Source organism: Ranitomeya imitator, chromosome 4 (genome assembly GCF_032444005.1).
Source record: "Ranitomeya imitator isolate aRanImi1 chromosome 4, aRanImi1.pri, whole genome shotgun sequence".
NCBI lineage: Eukaryota > Metazoa > Chordata > Amphibia > Anura > Dendrobatidae > Ranitomeya > Ranitomeya imitator.
In genome coordinates, this window is record NC_091285.1 from 367,127,130 (window position 1) to 367,148,619 (window position 21,490).

Consider the following 21,490-nt stretch of genomic DNA (forward strand, 5'->3'; position numbering starts at 1 on the left):
GCTGTTTTTCTCATGGGCTATACACGAAACCTGAAAAACTCATTAATATGGTAGTGGGATTTGTTAATAAACTGATTGAATTCACCCAGTTCATAATGGATCATTCTTTCACAATTAGCGATGCTCATCGTATAAATGGAGCTAAATGATTCCTTTTTATAGACTTTCTTTATGTAAGTTCCCACTAGAATTTATCACTACTAATAATCAGATCTGTTTTCCAAGAGGTATTGGCGAATCGAGTATTTTGACAGCTGGAATAGCACTAAGCTGCAAAAATCTTGGGATTTTCCATTTTTTAAATAAAGGACCCCAAACACTCACAGTGCCTTGCGAAAGTATTCGGGCCCCCTGGAACTTTTCAACCTTTTCCCCACATCATGCTTCAAACATAAAGATACCAAATGTAAACTTTTGGTGAAGAATCAACAAGTGGAACACAATTGTGAAGTTGAACGAAATTTATTGGTTATTTTAAATTTTTGTAGAAATTCAGAAACTGAAAAGTGGGGCGTGCAAATGAGGGGTCTCGCTTGATTCTGCAGTCCGATAGCTTGTTGAATCTTATTGGACCTCGGAGGAGTAAGTGGGGATTTATTACTTTAATATACAGGGGTCTTATGGATACTTTTTTATTGAAGCATCCATTAAGGATGAAGGAAAAATGGGTGGCGGACGTGGGCCCCTTGTTGGGAGTCCAAGTGGGAGTCTATATTTCAATACATCCCCAGGGTTTCCCTAAGTGAGGCTAAGGGTGTCTCAGTTATACCTGGTCTATAGGGTGTACAGGACCCCGGTATGGATGATGAAGGCAGGACTGAGAGGTGACTCAAAATGCCCAAGGTGCGGTGAGGAAGGTGTAGATATGTTACATATGATGTGGTCGTGCGCTCGCCTCCAACCCTTTTGGGTAAATGTGCTTAATTTGATCCGAGAGGTGACAGGAGTAGATGTGGTGCGTAACCCGCTGACTTGCCTTTTGGGCTGTATGGATGATATTGCTACGGATGAATGTGGAAGGCTGACTATTGCAAGATTGTTGTATGCTGCGAGGAAGCTTATTGCGATTTACTGGTTGGATGAAAGACCTCCAGGAAAAAGGGAATCTATAAACAAGATCAATTTTATTGCCCTCATGGAAAGGAATATCTACATCGAGAGGTCAGAATACAAAATTTTAAAATGTGTGGGGCGGATGTATGGATTACCCAGGCGTAGCGTCTGCTGAGTTGTTGCAGAGTAGAATGGGTGCCGTTTAGTTGCTTCTAGGGAAACTTCTACATGTACAGGTATGCTTATGTAACGATTGGTACCATCTTTCAAGAGGTGATGTTGTCAGATGGTTTTATAGGACATCGGGCAAGAGATTGGGGGGAGGGAGGGGAGAGGGGGGATTGGTTAGGGGGTAAGGGTGTTGTTTAGTAAAATGAAAATGTATTAATAGGTCTTGTATTCACTGTACCTGTCTGGAAATTGTGTCAGACTGTGTTACTGGCGTGTCATATGCTTTAATACAAACCTATGTGATTTCCAAAAAAAAGAAAGTGGGGCGTGCAATATTATTCGGCCCCTTTACTTTCAGTGCAGCAAACTCATTCCAGAAGTTCATTGTGGATCTCTGAATGATCCAATGTTGTCCTAAATGCCTAATGATGATAAATATAATCCACCTGTGTGTAATCAAGTCTCCGAATGAGGTTATGTGCACACGCTGCAGATTCTCTGCAGATCCGCAGCGTTTTTTGCGGTGCAGAAACGCTGCAGATCCGCAATTGATTTACAGTGCAATGTAAATCAATGAGAAAAAAAAAGGCTGTGAACACTTTGCAGAAAATCCGCTGCGGAAACGCTGCGGTTTAAAAGAAGTAGCATGTCACTTCTTTTTTGCGAATCTGCAGCGTTTTTGTACCCATTCCATTATAGAAAACCGCAGGGGTAAAAAAAAAAAAACGCTGCGGAACCGCACAAAAAAACGCAACAAATATGCAGGTGCGTTTTCTGCCAGGAGAGGCAGAATCCGCACCAGAAATTCCTAAGGCTAATCCGCAGCGTGTGCACATAGCCTAAATGCACCTGCTCTGTGATAGTCTCAGGGTTCTGTTTGAAGCACAGAGAGCATCATGAAGACCGAGGAACACAACAGGCAGGTCTGTGATACTGTTGTGGAGAAGTTTAAAGCCGGATTTGGATACAAAATGATTTCCAAAACTTTAAACATCCCAAGGAGCATTGTGCAAGCGATCATATTGAAATGGAAGGAATATCATACCACTACAAATCTACCAAGACCAGGCCGTCCCTCTAAACTTTCATCTCAAACATGGAGAAGACTGATCAGAGATGCAGCCAAGAGGCCCATGATCACTCTGGGTGACCTGCAGAGATCTACAGCTGAGGTGGGGCAGTCTGTCCATAGGACAACAATCAGTCGGGCACTGCACAAATCTGGCCTTTATGGTAGAGTGGCAAGAAGAAAACCATTTCTCAAAGCTATCTATAAAAAGTGTAGTTTAAAGTTTGCAACAAGCCACCTGGGAGACACATCAAACATGTGGAAGAAGGTGCTCTGGTCAGATGAAATAAAAATCAAACTTTTTGGCAACAATGCCAAAAGATATGTTTGGCGTAAAGGCAACACAGCTAATCACTCTGAACACACCATCCCCACTGTCAAACATGGTGGTGGCAGCATCATGGTTTGGGCCCGCTTTTCTTCAGCAGGGACAGGGAAGATGGTTAAAGTTGATGGGAAGATGGATGGAGCCAAATACAGGACCATTTTTGAAGAAAACCTGTTGGAGTCTGCAAAAGACCTGATACTGGACAGAGATTTGTCTTCCAACAAGACTATGATCCCAAACATAAAGCAAAATCTACAATGGAATGGTTCACAAATAAACGTATCCAGGTGTTAGAATGGCCAAGTCAAAGTCCAGACCTCAATCCAATTGAGAATCTGTGGAAAGAGCTGAAAACTGCTGTTCACAAACGATCTCCATCAAACCTCACTGAGCTCCAGCTGTTTGCTAAGGAAGAATGGGCAAGAATTTCAGTCTCTCGATGTACAAAACTGATAGAGACATACCCCAAGTGACTTGCAGCTGTAATCACAGCAAAAGGTGGTGTAAGAAAGTATTAAGTTAAAGGGGCCGAATAATATTGCACACCCCACTTTTCAGTTTTTGAATTTCCACAAAAATTTAAAATAACCAGTAAGTTTTGTTCAACTTCACAGTTATGTTCCACTTGTTGTTGGTTCTTCACCAAAAATTTACATTTGGTATCTTTGTTTGAAGCATGATATGTGGGAAAAGGTTGAAAAGTTCCAGGGAGCCAAATACTTTCGCAAGGCACTGTAACTATATATACCGGTCTTAAAAAAACAGAACAGGTACTCGCCCGCAACGGGTCTAGCGCTGGATCTGTCACTGCAGTGGTGAGGTCCCGTCGATAGCTTACAGTTAGGTCCATATATATTTGGACAGACACATCATTTTCTAATTTTGGTTATAGACATTACCACAATGAATTTTAAACAAAACAATTCAGATGCAGTTGAAGTTCAGACTTTCAGCTTTCATTTGAGGGTATTCACATTAAAATTGGATGACTGGTTTAGGAGTTTCAGCTCCTTAACATGTGCCATTTTGGTAATGTGTATAACCAAAATTAGAAAAATGTTGTCTCTGTCCAAATATACATGGACCTAACTGCCAATCACTGAGCTGGGTAGGAAAAAGCATGGGTGGAATATGGAGGCTCATCTTGGAAGGTAGGCACAACACTCACAATTGTAGGCATGTAGTAGGTATGAAGCAGCCCATGTCTCAAAGAATTTTATTAAGTGTGTGTGCGTGTATAACATATCTACTATATAATTGTCTAAGGGTCACTTCCGTCTCTGTCATTCTGTCTGTCTGTCACGGATATTCATTGGTCGCGACCTCTGTCTGTCATGGAAATCCAAGTCGCTGATTGGTCGCGGCAAAACAGCCACGACCAATTAGCGACGGGCACAGTCCGGAAGAAAATGGCCGCTCCTTACTCCCCGCAGTCAGTGCTCGGCGCCCGCATACTCCCCTCCGGTCACCGCTCACACAGGGTTAATGCCGGCGGTAACGGACCGCGTTATGCCGCGGGTAATGCACTCCGTTACCGCTGCTATTAACCCTGTGTGTCCCCAACTTTTTACTATTGATGCTGCCTATGCGGCATCAATAGTAAAAAAATGTAATGTTAAAAATAATTTAAAAAAAAAAACCTGCTATACTCACCCTCCGTAGTTCGACGAGCCGCTCGCGCCGGCGACCATCTTCCGTTCTCGGCACTGCATTGCGAAATTACCCAGAAGACTTAGCGGTCTCACGAGACCGCTAAGTCATCTGGGTAATTTTGCAATGCATCCTGGGAATGGAAGATGGCGGCAGCCGCGTGCATATCGCCGGAGCTTCGGTGGATCCCCAGGGGGTGAGTATATAACTATTTTTTATTTTCTTTATTTTTTTTAACAGGGATATGGTGCCCACACTGCTGTATACTATGTGGGCTGTGTTAGATGCCGCGTGGCTGCTATATACTACATAGGCAGTGTTATATACTATGTGGGCTGTGTTATATACTGTGTGGACTGTGCTATATATTACGTGGCCACTGTTATATACTACGTGGGCTGCGTTATATACTACGTGACTGGGCAATATACTACAGGGCTGGGCAATATACTACGTGGCTGGGCAATATACCACGTGGCTCTGTGCTGTATACTACATGGCTCTGTGCTGTATACTACGTCGCTGGGCAATATATTACATGGCTCTGTGCTGTATACTACGTCGCTGGGCAATATACTATGTGGCTGGGCAATATACTACGTGGCTCTGTGCTGTATACTACGTGACTGGGCAATATACTACGTGGCTGGGCAATATACCACGTGGCTCTGTGCTGTATACTACGTGACTGGGCAATATACTACGTCGCTGGGCAATATACTACATGGCTATGTGCTGTATACTACGTTGCTGGGCAATATACTACGTGACTGGGCAATATACTACGTGGCTGGGCAATATACTACGTGGCTCTGTGCTGTATACTACGTGACTAGGCAATATACTACGTGACTGGGCAATATACTACATAACTGGGCAATATACTACGTGACTGGCCAATATACTACGTGTCTGCGGTATACTACGTGTCTGTGCTGTATACTACGTGGCTCTGTGCTGTATACTACATCGCTATGCAATATACTACGTGACTGGGCAATATACTACGTGTCTGCGGTATACTACGTGTCTGTGCTGTATACTACGTGGCTCTGTGCTGTATACTACATCGCTATGCAATATACTACGTAGCTGGGCAATATACTACGTGACTGGGCAATATACTACGTGGCTGGGCAATATACTACGTGGCTGGGCAAAATACTACGTGGCTGGGCAAAATACGTGGCTGGGCAATATACTACTTGGCTGGGCAATATACTACTTGGCTGGGCAATATACTACGTGGCTGGGCAATATACTACGTGGCTGGGCAATATACTACGTAGCTGGCCAATATACTACGTGACTGGGCAATATACTACGTGGCTGGGCAATATACTACGTGGCTGGGCAATATACTACGTGGCTGGGCAAAATACTACGTGGCTGGGCAAAATACTACGTGGCTGGGCAATATACTACTTGGCTGGGCAATATACTACGTGGCTGGGCAATATACTACGTGGCTGGGCAATATACTACGTGGGCTGTGCAATATACTACGTGGACATGCATATTGTAGAACAGGGGTGTCAAACTGCATTCCTCGAGGGCCGCAAACCATGCGTGTTTTCAAGATTTCCTTAGCTTTGCACAAGGTGCTGTAATCATTATGTGTGTAGGTGATTAAATTATCACCTGTGCAGTACAAGGAAATCCTGAAAACATGACCTGTTTTCAGCCCTTGAGGAATGCAGTTTGACACCTCTGTTCTAGAATACCCGATGCGTTAGAATCGGGCCACCATCTAGTACCCAATATATTCTTCTACTCAAGTAGGGCGCATTACTGTCTTGAAATATGTTGTTTAGGACTGTATTCTCCAGTAAAGGATTATATGCGTTTACTTATTTTATTTGGTCAGCTGTGCCTTGCTTAGATCATCCCTGAAGGACCACATACTATTAGCGATGAGCGAATGTGCTGGGATAAGGTGTCATCCGAGCATGGTCGTGTGCTATCACTGTGTCTTCGGCGTGCTCGAGAAATATATCCAAGTCCCCGCGGCTGCATTTCTCCTGGCTGTTCGACAGCCGCAACACATGCTGGGATTAGCTAACAGCTGCGATACATAGAACCAGAAACACATGGGCTACTTGCACATTGAACAAGTCTGTAGGAACCTGTTCACACACCACCAAGAAACTTGAAGACACACAAGAGCACAGTGAGGTCAAAAATACTCTGTTGTAAAAAAAAAATCACATTAATAAGCACCATATAGAGCTCTATAAGGGTATACCTTGACGATTGGTGGAGCAGCTTAGTATACATTTTTTTGCAAAAAAAGTATCAACTAAATACCCAGTTTTTTTTTTTTATCTTTTGACTAGCACTTTCTTATTACTGTGATTTTTTTTTTTTTTTACAACAGAGTATTTTTGACCTCACTGTGCTCTTTTGTGTCTTCAGCTGCGATACATGCAGCTGTTAGCCAGATGACACCTTATCCCAGCACGTTCCCTCATCACTGCACACCACCAGAGTTGAGGAAATCAAAGTTCTGCTGAAAAGGACAACCTTTAGAAATGCTGAGCGGGCATCGCCTAATTGGAGCAGCTTAGTATAGTCACTACGATGTGTCCTTTTAAGCCGATTGCCAGGAACTAATATTCAACCCCTTAACCCCTTCCCGACCCATGACGCCACGTAGGCGTCATGAAAGTCGGTGCCAATCCGACCCATGACGCCTATGTGGCGTCATGGAAAGATCGCGTCCCTGCAGGCCGGGTGAAAGGGTTAACTCCCATTTCACCCGATCTGCAGGGACAGGGGGAGTGGTAGTTTAGCCCAGGGGGGGTGGCTTCACCCCCCCGTGGCTACGATCGCTCTGATTGGCTGTTGAAAGTGAAACTGCCAATCAGAGCGATTTGTAATATTTCACCCATTATAACGGGTGAAATATTACAATCCAGCCATGGCCGATGCTGCAATATCATCGGCCATGGCTGGAAATACTAATGTGCCCCCACCCCACCCCACCGATCGCCCCCCCAGCCCTCCGATCTGCCGGGTACACTGCCCCGCTCCGCTCACCCCCGTGCTCCAATCACCCCCCCATGCTCCAATCACCCCCCCTGCACTCCGATCCACCCCCCCGTGCTCCGTTCCACCCCCCCATGCTCCGTTCCACCCCCCCAGTGCTCCGTTCCACACCTCCCGCGTTCCGATCCACCACCCCCGTGCTCCGATCCTCCCCCCCCTCCCCCCGTGCTCCACTCCCACCCCACCCCCACCCCATCATACTTACCGGTCCTGCCGGGGTCCGTCCGTCTTCTCCCTGGGCGCTGCCATCTTCCAAAATGGCGGGCGCATGCGCAGTGCGCCCGCCGAATCTGCCGGCCGGCAGATTCGTTCAAAGTGCATTTTGATCACTGAGATAGATTATATCTCAGTGATCAAAATAAAAAAATAATAAATGACCCCCCCCCCCCTTGTCACCCCCATAGATAGGGACAATAAAAAAATAAAGAATTTTTTTTTTTCCACTAATGTTAAAATAGGGTTAGGGCTAGGGTTAGGGTTAGGGCTAGGGTTAGGGCTAGGGTTTCGGTATGTGCACACGTATTCTGGTCCTCTGCGGATTTTTCCGCTGCGGATTTGATAAATGCGCAGTGCTAAACCGCTGCGGATTTATCGCGGATTTACCGCGTTTTTTCTGCGCCTTTCACTGCGGTTTTACAACTGCGATTTTCTATTGGAGCAGTTGTAAAACCGCTGCGGAATCCGCAGAAAGAAGCGACATGCTGCGGAATGTAAACCGCTGCGTTTCCGTGCAGTTTTTCTGCAGCATGTGTACAGCGATTTTTGTTTCCCATAGGTTTACATTGAACTGTAAACTCATGGGAAACTGCTGCGGATCCGCAGCGTTTTCCGCAGCGTGTGCACATACCTTTAGAATTGGGCTATGTGCACACGGTGCGGATTGGCCGCTGCGGATTCGCAGCAGTGTTCCATCAGGTTTACAGTACCATGTAAACCTATGGAAAACCAAATCCGTTGTGCCCATGGTGCGGAAAATACCGCGCGGAAACGCTGCATTGTATTTTCCGCAGCATGTCAATTCTTTGTGCGGATTCCGCAGCGTTTTACACCTGTTCCTCAATAGGAATCCGCAGGTGAAATCCGCACAAAAAACACTGGAAATCCGCGGAAAATCCGCAGGTAAAACGCAGTGCCTTTTACCCGCGGATTTTTCAAAAATGATGCTGAAAAATCTCACACGAATCCGCAACGTGGGCACATAGCCTTAGGGTTAGGGTTGTGGTTAGGGTTGTGATTAGGGTTACGGCTACAGTTGGGATTAGGGTTAGGCGTGTGTTGGGGTTAGTGTTGGAGGTAGAATTGAGGGGTTTCCACTGTTTAGGCACATCAGGGGTCTCCAAACGCAACATGGCGCCACCATTGATTCCAGCCAATCTTGTATTTAAAAAGTCAAATGGTGCTCCCTCACTTCCGAGCCCCGACGTGTGCCCAAACAGCGGTTTGCCCCCACATATGGGGAACCAGCATACTCAGGATAAACTGCGCAACAATTACTGGGGTCCAATTTCTCCTGTTACCCTTGGGAAAATTAAAAAATGCTTGCTAAAACATCATTTTTGAGGAAAGAAAAATGATTTTTTATTTTCACGGCTCTGCGTTGTAAACGTCTGTGAAGCACTTGGGGGTTCAAAGTGCTCACCACATATCTAGATAAGTTCCTTGGGGGGTCTAGTTTCTAAAATGGGGTCACTTTAGGGGGGTTTCCACTGTTTAGGCACACCAGGGGATCTGCAAACGCAACGTGACGCCCGCAGACCATTCCATCAAAGTCTGCATTTCAAAAGTCACTACTTCCCTTCTGAGCCCCGACGTGTGCCCAAACAGTGGTTTACTCCCACACATGGGGTATCGGCGTACTCAGGAGAAACTGGACAATAACTTTTGGGGTCCAATTTCTCCTGTTACCCTTGGGAAAATAAAAAATTGCAGGCTAAAAGATCATTTTTGAGAAAATAATTTTTTTTTTTTCATGGCTCTGCGTTTGAACCCCCAAGTGCTTCACAGAAGTTTATAAGTCCTCACCACACATCTAGATTAGTTCCTTTGGGGGTCTAGTTTCCAAAATGGGGTCATTTGTGGGGGATCTCCAATGTTTAGGCATACAGGGGCTCTCCAAACGTGACATGGTGTCCGCTAATGATTGGAGCTAATTTTCCATTTAAAAGCCAAATGGCGTGCCTTCCCTTCCGAGCCCTGCCGTATGCCCAAACAGTGGTTTACCCCCACACATGGGGTATCAGCGTACTCAGGACAAACTGGACAAGAACATTTGGGGTCCAATTTCTCCTATTACCCTTGGCAAAATAGGAAATTCCAGGCTAAAAAATCATTTTTGAGGAAAGAAAAATTATTTTTTATTTTCATGGCTCTGCGTTATAAACTTCTGTGAAGCACCTGGGGGTTTAAAGTGCTCAATATGCATCTAGATAAGTTCCTTTGGGGGTCTAGTTTCCAAAATGGGGTCACTTGTGGGGGAGCTCCAATGTTTAGGCACACAGGGGCTCTCCAAACGCGACATGGTGTCCGCTAACAATTGGAGCTAATTTTCCATTCAAAAAGTCAAATGGCGCGCCTTCCCTTCCGAGCCCTGCCGTGTGCCCAAACAGTGGTTTACCCCCACATTTGAGGTATCGGCGTACTCGGGAGGAATTGCCCACCAAATTTTATGATCCATTTTATCCTATTGCCCATGTGAAAATGAAAAAATTGAGGCGAAAATAATTTTTTTGTGAAAAAAAAGTACTTTTTCATTTTTACAGATCAATTTGTGAAGCACCTTAGGGTTTAAAGTGCTCACTAGGCATCTAGATAAGTTCCTTGGGGGGTCTAGTTTCCAAAATGGGGTCACTTGTGGGGGAGCTCCAATGTTTAGGCACACAGGGGCTCTACAAACGCGACATGGTGTCCGCTAACGATGGAGATAATTTTTCATTCAAAAAGTCAAATGGCGCTCCTTCCCTTCCAAGCCTTACCATGTGCCCAAACAGTAATTTACCCCCACATGTGAGGTATCGGTGTACTCAGGAGAAATTGCCCAACAAATTTTAGGATCCATTTTATCCTGTTGCCCATGTGAAAATGAAAAAATTGAGGCTAAAAGAATTTTTTTGTGAAAAAAAGTACTTTTTCATTTTTACGGATCAATTTGTGAAGCACCTGGGGGTTCAAAGTGCTCACTATGCATCTAGATAAGTTCCTTGGGGCGTCTAGTTTCCAAAATGGGGTCACTTGTGGGGGAGCTCCAATTTTTAGGCACACGGGGGCTCTCCAAACGTGACATGGTGTCCGCTAAAGAGTGGAGCCAATTTTTCATTCAAAAAGTCAAATGGCGCTCCTTCCCTTCCAAGCCCTGCCGTGCGCCCAAACAGTGGTTTACCCCAACATATGAGATATCAGTGTACCCAGGACAAATTGGACAACAACTTTCGTGGTTCAGTTTCTCCTTTTACCATTGGGAAAATAAAAAAATGTTACTAAAAGATAATTTTTGTGACTAAAAAGTTAAATGTTCATTTTTTCCTTCCATGTTGCTTCTGCTGCTGTGAAGTACCTGAAGGGTTAATAAACTTCTTGAATGTGGTTTTGAGTACCTTGAGGGGTGCATTTTTTAGAATGGTGTCACTTTTGGGTATTTTCAGCCATATAGACCCCTCAAACTGACTTTAAATGTGAGGTGGTCCCTAAAAAAAATGGTTTTGTAAATTTTCTTGTAAAAATGAGAAATCGCTGGTCAAATTTTAACCCTTATAACTTCCTAGCAAAAAAAAATTTTTGTTTCCAAAATTGTGCTGATGTAAAGTATACATGTGGGAAATGTTATTTATTAACTATTTTGTGTCACATAACTCTCTGGTTTAACAGAGCAAAAATTCAAAATGTGAAAATTGCGAAATTTTCAAAATTTTCGCCAAATTTCCGTTTTTATCACAAATAAACGCAGAATTTATTGACCTAAATTTACCACTAGCATGAAGCCCAATATGTCACGAAAAAACAATCTCAGAACCGCTAGGATCCGTTGAAGCGTTCCTGAGTTATTACCTCATAAAGGGACACTGGTCAGAATTGCAAAAAACTGCAAGGTCTTTAAGGTCAAAATAGGCTGGGTCATGAAGGGGTTAAAATCTTGGTCCCTGAGATTTGCAAGAGAAGCTTTCGGCGCTTAGCTAAAATTGTAAGTCCAACTATAAACGCCATTGGTTTTTACGTCTAAGCCTCTACTCTGAAATTTTGGAAAGTTACTTTATAAAGATCATAGCCCATTTTTTTTCTAGTGCAGAGATCCAAATCCCTTCATAATCCTGTCTCCATGCAGCCAAAATATAAAATGATGGTCCATAGTTGGATTTACACTTGAACCTCTTTTGTTAATCTCACAAAAGTCCTTTTGTTTCGTGCTGGACAAATTTGAAGGTCTATTTAGCTTTTTATGATACATTTGCAAGCTTCACATAACTTTTCATAATCCACACTATATTATTGATGCTTAAAATATTCCAGTGAAGAAAAAATAAATGTTAAAGGCTATGCTGGGGTAAATGTGGATTGCTGAATTTTGTAAATAAGTAGTAAATCTTCAATGATCTGTAAATATCTTGCTTTTATTATATCCAGGATGACGCACGACAACTTTTTGTATTAGCTGGAGCAGCAGAAGAAGGTTTTATGACGGCTGAGCTGGCCGGAGTCATCAAGCGTTTATGGAAAGATGGCGGTGTACAGGCCTGTTTCAACAGATCGAGAGAATACCAGCTGAATGACTCTGCTGCTTAGTGAGTATAAATCTCCCATTTACAAGCAGCATTTATCTTTATATTGTTGGGAAGTACAGTATGTCCGGCTATCTGGTCTAGACAGATTGACACCTTCAGATGCTGCTGTATACAAACCCTACAACCAATATAATACTTGTGATGTATGGGGTAAAGTTCTAAAAAAAACATATTTAACAAAAGGAAAAATGGTTGCTATAATATGTAATAACATAACATATTTCCTCTGTCTACATTTACTGTGTGTTTGCCGACAATATGCAAATTGCCTCTTCAGAGAAAAAGAGGACATGAACTCTATAGCGCCACCTGTTGGAAGTAGCGATCAAACAAGTCACAATCAACCCTTTAATGAGTCGTGCAATATGACTTAGGATAAAAGCCAAATTGGTATCACAATTCACAGACACTGTGTTTCGGGCTTTTGGCCCTCATCAGTGTGAAGCATGAGAACTAATTTGGCTAGGTGAGAGGCTCTGGACTGGGGTCTAAGAAGTAAGGTTTCTCCTTGTGGAAAGTGACATACCAGCTCTGGCTTGTCAAGGTAAGGAGGCTTATTCGCCGTGCAATGGTCCTCTGGGGAATTTAATATGCAAATTGCCTCTTCAGAGAAAAAAAGGACTTGAACTCTATGGCGCCACTTGTTGGAAGATCCTACAAGTCACAGTCAGACCCTTTAACGAGTCTTTGCCAACAATGGCATTTGGGACTGTCTAGTGCAGTATTCCTCAACTCCGGTCCTAAAGAGCCAGCAGCCGGTCATGTTTTTAGGATTTCCTTAATATTGTACCGGAGATGGAATTCTTGCCTGTCCAGGGGATACAGATATCACCTGGGCAATACTAAGGAAATCCTGAAAACAAGACCTGGTGGTGGCTCTTGAGGACTGGAGTTGGGGAACACTGCAGTTGTGTATTGAACGAGGCCGTGTCCACGCGACGTGTTCAGGCCGAGAATATGCATATTGCATACTTGACCGCCGTTCCTGGAGCAGGCACCAAAAAATCCTTGCAGCACACAGTGCGTGTTCTGGGAGGATTCACAAGTCTACTGTCACACATTGACTCCTGACTTGTCCAGTCTAGAATGACAGCCCTTTCAGAGAGCACCTGTCACCAGGTCGAAAAGGGCCTGTGTAGGCTCTTATTTTATTTCCAATGCTCCCCTAGTTATTCGTTTTTTGTGTGTGTGTCTTCTTATTCTGTTATAATTATTACCAAGGGTAATAAATAATGCAGGCCAGCCTAAAGGATCCCACCCAGAGAATCCTGTGAGCAATGACCCTTTGGTAAAGATCATAAAAATTGGCACTAAATAAAAAGACCCACAACTCTAGAAGCACTAAACTGAATACTCCGAGGAGCAGCAGGAATAAAATAAGAACCTAAATTCCACTTCTGACCTGGTGACCTTTTCCTGACATCTACCATACGTGTAGGGCACGTTTAGGAAATCATTTCTGCAGTAGTCGGTTTCAACTACAAAATGCTAAAAATACGTTTAAACAAAATTGGGACAATGTAAGTTATTGCAACGACAAGGCGAGTGACTTCTTTGCTATTTTCTAAGAAATGTTGTTACTTGGACAACTAGTTCAATGGTGAGAACTTCTGCCGGCACACTTGTAGAGCACATGAGCTGGCACCCATAGTGGGTTTATAAGGGAACCGCTTAGCTCTGAAGTTGACATACCAGGGATTCAAGCTTGAGGAGGCTAATTTGCATATTCCAGGTGCCTTCTGGGAAAGGCGAAGAGTCTCCCTAAGCTAGAAGATCGTTGGGTACAGCCGGGACCAGCTGCTTGGAAAGAATCACCAAACCAGGGATTCAAGCTTGAGGAGGCTAATTTGCATATTCCAGGTGCCTTCTGGGAAAAGCGAAGAGTCTCCCTAAGCTAGAAGATCGTTGGGTACAGCCGGGACCAGCTGCTTGGAAAGAATCACCAAACCAGGGATTCAAGCTTGAGGAGGCTAATTTGCATATTCCAGGTGCCTTCTGGGAAAAGCGAAGAGTCTCCCTAAGCTAGAAGATCGTTGGGTACAGCCGAGACAAGCTGCTTGGAAAGAATCACCAAACCAGGGATTCAAGCTTGAGGAGGCTAATTTGCATATTCCAGGTGCCTTCTGGGAAAAGCGAAGAGTCTCCCTAAGCTAGAAGATCGTTGGGTACAGCCGAGACAAGCTGCTTGGAAAGAATCACCAATCCAGGGATTCAAGCTTGAGGAGGCTGTAGGACATTATTGCAAGAGAGCTTGGCTGAGTAGATTACACAAGAAGGAAAACACACAGCAAGTCAGCAGGATCTAGGAGAAACATGGCAGATGTGACAACCTACATGGTGAGCTGCAGCATGTGCTACATGTTCACAGATCGACCAGAAGAAGAATTAAATTTCACCTGTCAGAAGTGTAGACTAGTGGCCCTTTTAGAAGAAAAGGTGCGGGGTCTGGAAGAAAGAATAGCAACTTTGAAACTCATCAAAGAGAATGAAGACTTTCTAGACAGAACAGAAGCATCTCTACTGGTCACAGAAGGTGAAAAAAGTGTCAGAGAACCTCCAAAAGCAGATGAGTGGAAGCATGTGACCAAAAGAAGCAAGAAGACCATGGAGAAATCACCAACCACACAACTGAAGAACCGATATCAAATCTTTGTAGAGGATGAAGATGGCACACCTAAGGATGAAGCAATACCAGCAAGCAAAAAAGAAAAGGGCACACAGCAACAAGTGACAGCAAAAAGTACAGCCAAGAAGCAACGAAGAGTGGTGGTGGTGGGAGACTCACTACTGAGAGGCACAGAAGCAGCCATCTGCAGACCGGACATAACTGCAAGAGAAGTATGCTGCCTTCCAGGTGCGATGATCAAGGATGTGACCGATAGGATACCAAAGCTCTTCAACTCCAAGGACGTCCACCCATTTTTTCTTATACATGTTGGCACCAATGACACGGCAAGGAAGGACCTACCGACAATCTGCAAAGACTTTGAAGAGTTGGGGAAGAAAGTAAAGGAACTGGATGCACAGGTAGTTTTTTCTTCTATCCTTCCAGTAGACGGGCATGGCACCAGGAGATGGAACAGGATCCTTGATGCAAACAACTGGCTAAGACGATGGTGCAGACAACAAGGATTCGGATTCCTGGACCACGGTGTGAATTACTTGTACGATGGACTCCTCGCCAGAGACGGACTACACCTCAACAAACCTGGGAAACACACATTCGCCAGAAGACTCGCTTCACTCATCAGGAGGGCGTTAAACTAGAAGAAGAGGGGACGGGAAGAAAAACATTAGACTTGAACAAAGAAGATCCAGGAAAACATACCCAGAAGGGAGGTAAGAACATTTCTAAAACAATCCACAGCGAGGAGATTGGAACAAAACAAAATCCTCTAAACTGCATGCTCGCAAACGCCAGAAGCCTGACAAACAAGATGGAAGAACTAGAAGCAGAAATATCTACAGGTAACTTTGACATAGTGGGAATAACCGAGACATGGTTAGATGAAAGCTATGACTGGGCAGTTAACTTACAGGGTTACAGTCTGTTTAGAAAGGATCGTAAAAATCGGAGAGGAGGAGGGGTTTGTCTCTATGTAAAGTCTTGTCTAAAGTCCACTTTAAGGGAGGATATTAGCGAAGGGAATGAGGATGTCGAGTCCATATGGGTCGAAATTCATGGAGGGAAAAATGGTAACAAAATTCTCATTGGGGTCTGTTACAAACCCCCAAATATAACAGAAACCATGGAAAGTCTACTTCTAAAGCAGATAGATGAAGCTGCAACCCATAATGAGGTCCATAATGAAAACCCTATATTAAGGGTCACCAATCTAACCCAAGAAGAGGTGCGAAACCGGCTAAATAAGATTAAAATAGATAAATCTCCTGGTCCGGATGGCATACACCCACGAGTACTAAGAGAACTAAGTAATGTAATAGATAAACCATTATTTCTTATTTTTAGGGACTCTATAGCGACAGGGTCTGTTCCGCAGGATTGGCGCATAGCAAATGTGGTGCCAATATTCAAAAAGGGCTCTAAAAGTGAACCTGGAAATTATAGGCCAGTAAGTCTAACCTCTATTGTTGGTAAAATATTTGAAGGGTTTCTGAGGGATGTTATTCTGGATTATCTCAATGAGAATAACTGTTTAACTCCATATCAGCATGGGTTTATGAGAAATCGCTCTTGTCAAACCAATCTAATCAGTTTTTATGAAGAGGTAAGCTATAGGCTGGACCACGGTGAGTCATTGGACGTGGTATATCTAGATTTTTCCAAAGCGTTTGATACCGTGCCGCACAAGAGGTTGGTACACAAAATGAGAATGCTTGGTCTGGGGGAAAATGTGTGTAAATGGGTTAGTAACTGGCTTAGTGATAGAAAGCAGAGGGTGGTTATAAATGGTATAGTCTCTAACTGGGTTGCTGTGACCAGTGGGGTACCGCAGGGGTCAGTATTGGGACCTGTTCTCTTCAACATATTCATTAATGATCTGGTTGAAGGTTTACACAGTAAAATATCGATATTTGCAGATGATACAAAACTATGTAAAGCAGTTAATACAAGAGAAGATAGTATTCTGCTACAGATGGATCTGGATAAGTTGGAAACTTGGGCTGAAAGGTGGCAGATGAGGTTTAACAATGATAAATGTAAGGTTATACACATGGGAAGAAGGAATCAATATCACCATTACACACTGAACGGGAAACCACTGGGTAAATCTGACAGGGAGAAGGACTTGGGGATCCTAGTTAATAATAAACTTACCTGGAGCAGCCAGTGCCAGGCAGCAGCTGCCAAGGCAAACAGGATCATGGGGTGCATTAAAAGAGGTCTGGATACACATGATGAGAGCATTATACTGCCTCTGTACAAATCCCTAGTTAGACCGCACATGGAGTACTGTGTCCAGTTTTGGGCACCGGTGCTCAGGAAGGATATAATGGAACTAGAGAGAGTACAAAGGAGGGCAACAAAATTAATAAAGGGGATGGGAGAACTACAATACCCAGATAGATTAGCGAAATTAGGATTATTTAGTCTAGAAAAAAGACGACTGAGGGGCGCTCTAATAACCATGTATAAGTATATAAGGGGACAATACAAATATCTCGCTGAGGATCTGTTTATACCAAGGAAGGTGACGGGCACAAGGGGGCATTCTTTGCGTCTGGAGGAGAGAAGGTTTTTCCACCAACATAGAAGAGGATTCTTTACTGTTAGGGCAGTGAGAATCTGGAATTGCTTGCCTGAGGAGGTGGTGATGGCGAACTCAGTCGAGGGGTTCAAGAGAGGCCTGGATGTCTTCCTGGAGCAGAACAATATTGTATCATACAATTAGGTTCTGTAGAAGGACGTAGATCTGGGGATTTATTATGATGGAATATAGGCTGAACTGGATGGACAAATGTCTTTTTTCGGCCTTACTAACTATGTTACTATGTTACATACCAGCTTTGTGTGCAATCTTCTAGGAGTCCACCAAAATGATAGGAAAAAACATAGCCGAGAAAGAGGCCGCTTTCTGTAGCTGTAGTGATTCTGTCCACCCACGGCTTTATTTCTGTCACTTAATTATCCCTATGACTGATGCATGATGCACTCTTTACTGCTTCTAAAAATAAGTCCAGAAATATGTGAGCAATGTGGAAGAAAGCGTCTCGGAAAGGAAGCGTACAAAGCCCTTGTTATGTCTTTGTGGCAATGCTTTAGTCTTGACATTCCTTATATAATATTTGTTCTTTCAGAATATCCTTGTCCCTGTTGATGTATACAGGAATAGTAATGTTGGCAGAGCAGTAGTTTCTACCTTCTCTGTATGAACTAACGGTCCATATAACCGGCGTCAATTCCTTGGCGGAGTGTGCATATTTACTACAGCTGATTCTTACCAGTTATGTCTGCGTGACAGGGAAAGAACTGAGGGCTCCCAAGTGTCCCCCAATATCAGGGGTGTAAAATTTCATTGTACGTAGGGTTTCATGGCATTGACTTACTCCCTTCTCCCCACTGAAAACACATTCCCTCTTAGCTGACCACAGTCTACGATTGTACAGGTCAGGAGGAGGTATAGCTCTCGGCTGACGTCTGTCTAAGGTGTATGGACACCTCAAGGCTCAGACATCTAGAAAACCAGCTACCTAGTCTATAAAGCGTTGCAAAAATGGTACTGTGCATAGAATGACCTCTCATTCCAGTCATTTGACCGCTGCTGCCAATCACAGATTTCGTTGGTCAGATGATTAGAGAACAAGACCTCCTGGCTCAGTGTCCTGGTGGGTGACCGAGGTGGCTGGCTCTGGAGCGACAGGGAGTAACTCATAGTATAACCATAAAAAATAAATCTAGAACTTAAAAAGAAGTCTAATGTTCATGTTTTAGGTTCTTACATATAATTACACATGCAGTTAAGGATAAAGTGCATTAATATGCTTACTGATTGCAGTCTTCTCTGGTTCCCACGTGACTGCTCCCCTTTTTTGCTAGCTCACACAAGCTCCTGCTATCTTCAGTGTAAGTCTAATGAGCTTCAGAACAAGGCTCCATAGACCTACATTGAGAAAGTGACTTGCGATCCACAGGCAAACTCCTGTATGAGCTGCTTAGTCTTTTTTCAGGTCACGTCAGCCAGAAGAGGGTTGGAGTGGAGCTGGAAACCAGGGAAGAGAGCAATTGATAAGTATTGTAATGCACTTACACATCGTTACATACATAACTAGGAAAGCTGGATTAAGAGATTAATGGTAAATTCACAATCGGTTCAATACAACTACTCTACAACTTGTACAATCAGATATTTTGCTTTTGCTTGCAGTTATCTCAATGACTTGGACAGAATAGCTCAGAACAGTTACATTCCCACTCAGCAAGATGTCCTCAGGACCAGGGTGAAGACGACTGGCATAGTGGAAACACATTTCACCTTTAAAGACCTTCATTTCAAGTAAGAGCTTTTAATGCTAATTTGTGTTCTAAAGAGAAATAATGTGATCATTTTCTAGCAATGATTTTTATGCTTTAATTATATTGGATCTTTCAGCGTGGTATACTACAGCAACATAGAAAAAAATCTGAAAAATATACCAGAAGGAAACAGCCGTACTAACACCAGTAAGATCACAAAATGCACAGGCAGGATGCAGCAGACCCCCATTATAAAGGCAGGGGCAGCACCAGTGCAAACTACTGATAAAAGCAGCCACCCGCAAACCTACCAAATTATGGAGGGGGTGGATGCCTAGTAGAAAAAAAATGCACACATGGGACTTGAATAGAACGCCAGTCACACAGATTGGTGTTATGCACAGGGTCCGGCTTACAGCCTATTGATGACGCCCATAATATTATGTCGGATGGGCTGCCCAGCACTGAGTGCACCCCACAGGGACAGACGCCCCAGTACACCCATCCAACAAAAAGGGGCCTGGCTGTATCTTGTGCAAAAAATGGTTAAATGTGCAATAAAAGATGCATATGATTTATTATTATTAAAGTCATTGTATCTTTGTGTGTAGCCCATTCATTACTTCAATCTATCCCCCACCCCCTGAAGATGGTTGGACCATCATTGTAAATACACACCTGTACTTTGTATGTCCCCCACCTCATTGTAGACTGTAAGCTCTCACGAGCAGGGTCGTCTTATTTCTCTTTAATTATTGTATTGCTAACGTTGTTACTTATGACTATTGTGTTTGATACTGTTAAACTGTAAAGCGCTGCGGAATATGTTGGCGCTATATAAATAATTATTATTATTATGATAAATACGTTAAATGAGTTATTGGTTGATATTTTGGCCAAAATAGATAAGCTCACAACCCACGCCAAGGCTCCTCATACTTGCAAGTCCTAACGCCAATTTCACTAATAACACTAAAGTACAGGGGAGGGCAAAAGAAGCAGCCGGTCAAATAATAAATCTACCTAAGTGTCTAAGGTACCATACCCAATAATATCGAAAAATAGTGCACAGCGGACTCTTGAATAGTAAGTAACCAATGATATGGTGCAAGGAAACGCTGCTTGGGGTACTTCCACACTGGCGTTTTTTTTCATACGTTGCAATGCGTCGTTTAGGGGAAAAAAACGCATCCTGCAAAGTTGTTTGCAGGATGCGTTTTTGCCCCATAGAGTAACATTACCGACGCATTGCGACGTATTAACACACGTCGCAACCGTCGTGCGACGGTTGCGCCGTGTTGTGGCGGACCGCCGGGAGCAAAAAAATGTTAAAACGTTTTTTGCTCCAGACGGACCGCTTTTTCCGACTCCGCCCCCACCTCCCCGCACCTCACAATGGGGCAGCGGATACGCCGGAGAATGCATCCGCTGCACCCGTTGTGCGGCGCTAACAACGCTAGCGTCGGAATCTCGGCCCGACGCAATGCGACGAGCCGAATTCCAACGCTAGTGTGAAAGTAGCCTTACCCATTATTCACTGCGTGAATACCATGATCGTTCAAACCCCGACTCGCGTTTCACGTGGGCTTCCTTGGGGGTGGGTTGTCATTAGTGTCTCAAGCAGGTGTTTGTAATTAAGCCGCTGTCATCACTCACGCTGGTATCAGCAGTCAGATTTGCTCACCATTCATTAGCAGCTTCCAATCAGTGGTGTGGACGGGGTTATACAGGGCTCAGCATTTTGAGATCTGCACTAGAGGAAACTGTGATTGTATGAAAATGACATCATGCAGCACAACAAGTGACATATCATTGGAATCCAGGTCTTTGACCCAACATCATGCTGCTCTCAGATTACTTAGCAATAACCTGGTGACAGATTCTCTTTAAGCTCTTAGCCAAACAGCTCAATCACTTTTGTTTTTGCTGGTAGGGTTAATATAATGGAATTGTGTCCACTTGAACAGATTTTCTAAAAGAAAGAATGTCCAGAATGTTATGGCATTCCCTAGCGCTATGTATATACACAGACAATAGCTCCCTGTTTTGCTGTTGTTAAATGTTAGCTTTATTACAGACTGTTTGTCCAAAGTACAAGAACATGTTGGGAAGCGGCACTGCGGGCCACAGCAGATGTAGTCGGTCCTCCTTTGCGATTGTTTGCACACCAGTGTGTACCAGTAAGATCCAGATGCGTGGTCTCTGCTGATTGCGTTCTGTAACTTTATTGAAGTGTCAGCCTTTTATAAGTTGTGCTGGGCAAACAGCAGCTTGAATAATCTTTTCCTTTTGTACCTTGTAAAACCTAGACCACTACAGTCACCAGATTTGTTCACATACCACGGACTCTTAAAGGGAATCCGTCAGCAGGTTGTTAATTTTTAATGGTTGTTCAAGATAAGTGCAAGTGGCGGACAAGGCAAAAATATACACGTTAGAAGCGACTTCACTTTTCGACCCGCTCCCGGGCCTCGATCACATAG

At 43.8% G+C, this 21,490-nt stretch overlaps 1 protein-coding gene across 3 annotated transcripts in view; it reads left to right on the top strand.

Moving 5' to 3' along the window:
• The window catches only part of GNAI1 (G protein subunit alpha i1), a 90,708-nt gene that overhangs the window by 53,697 nt on the left and 15,521 nt on the right, over positions 1–21,490 (top strand). For all 3 annotated transcript variants that reach the window (XM_069765144.1, XM_069765145.1, XM_069765146.1), the window contains exons 4-5: positions 11,934–12,091; positions 18,919–19,047. In XM_069765144.1, the coding sequence (XP_069621245.1) occupies positions 11,934–12,091; positions 18,919–19,047 (287 nt within the window). The remainder of the gene's footprint in view (positions 1–11,933; positions 12,092–18,918; positions 19,048–21,490) is intronic.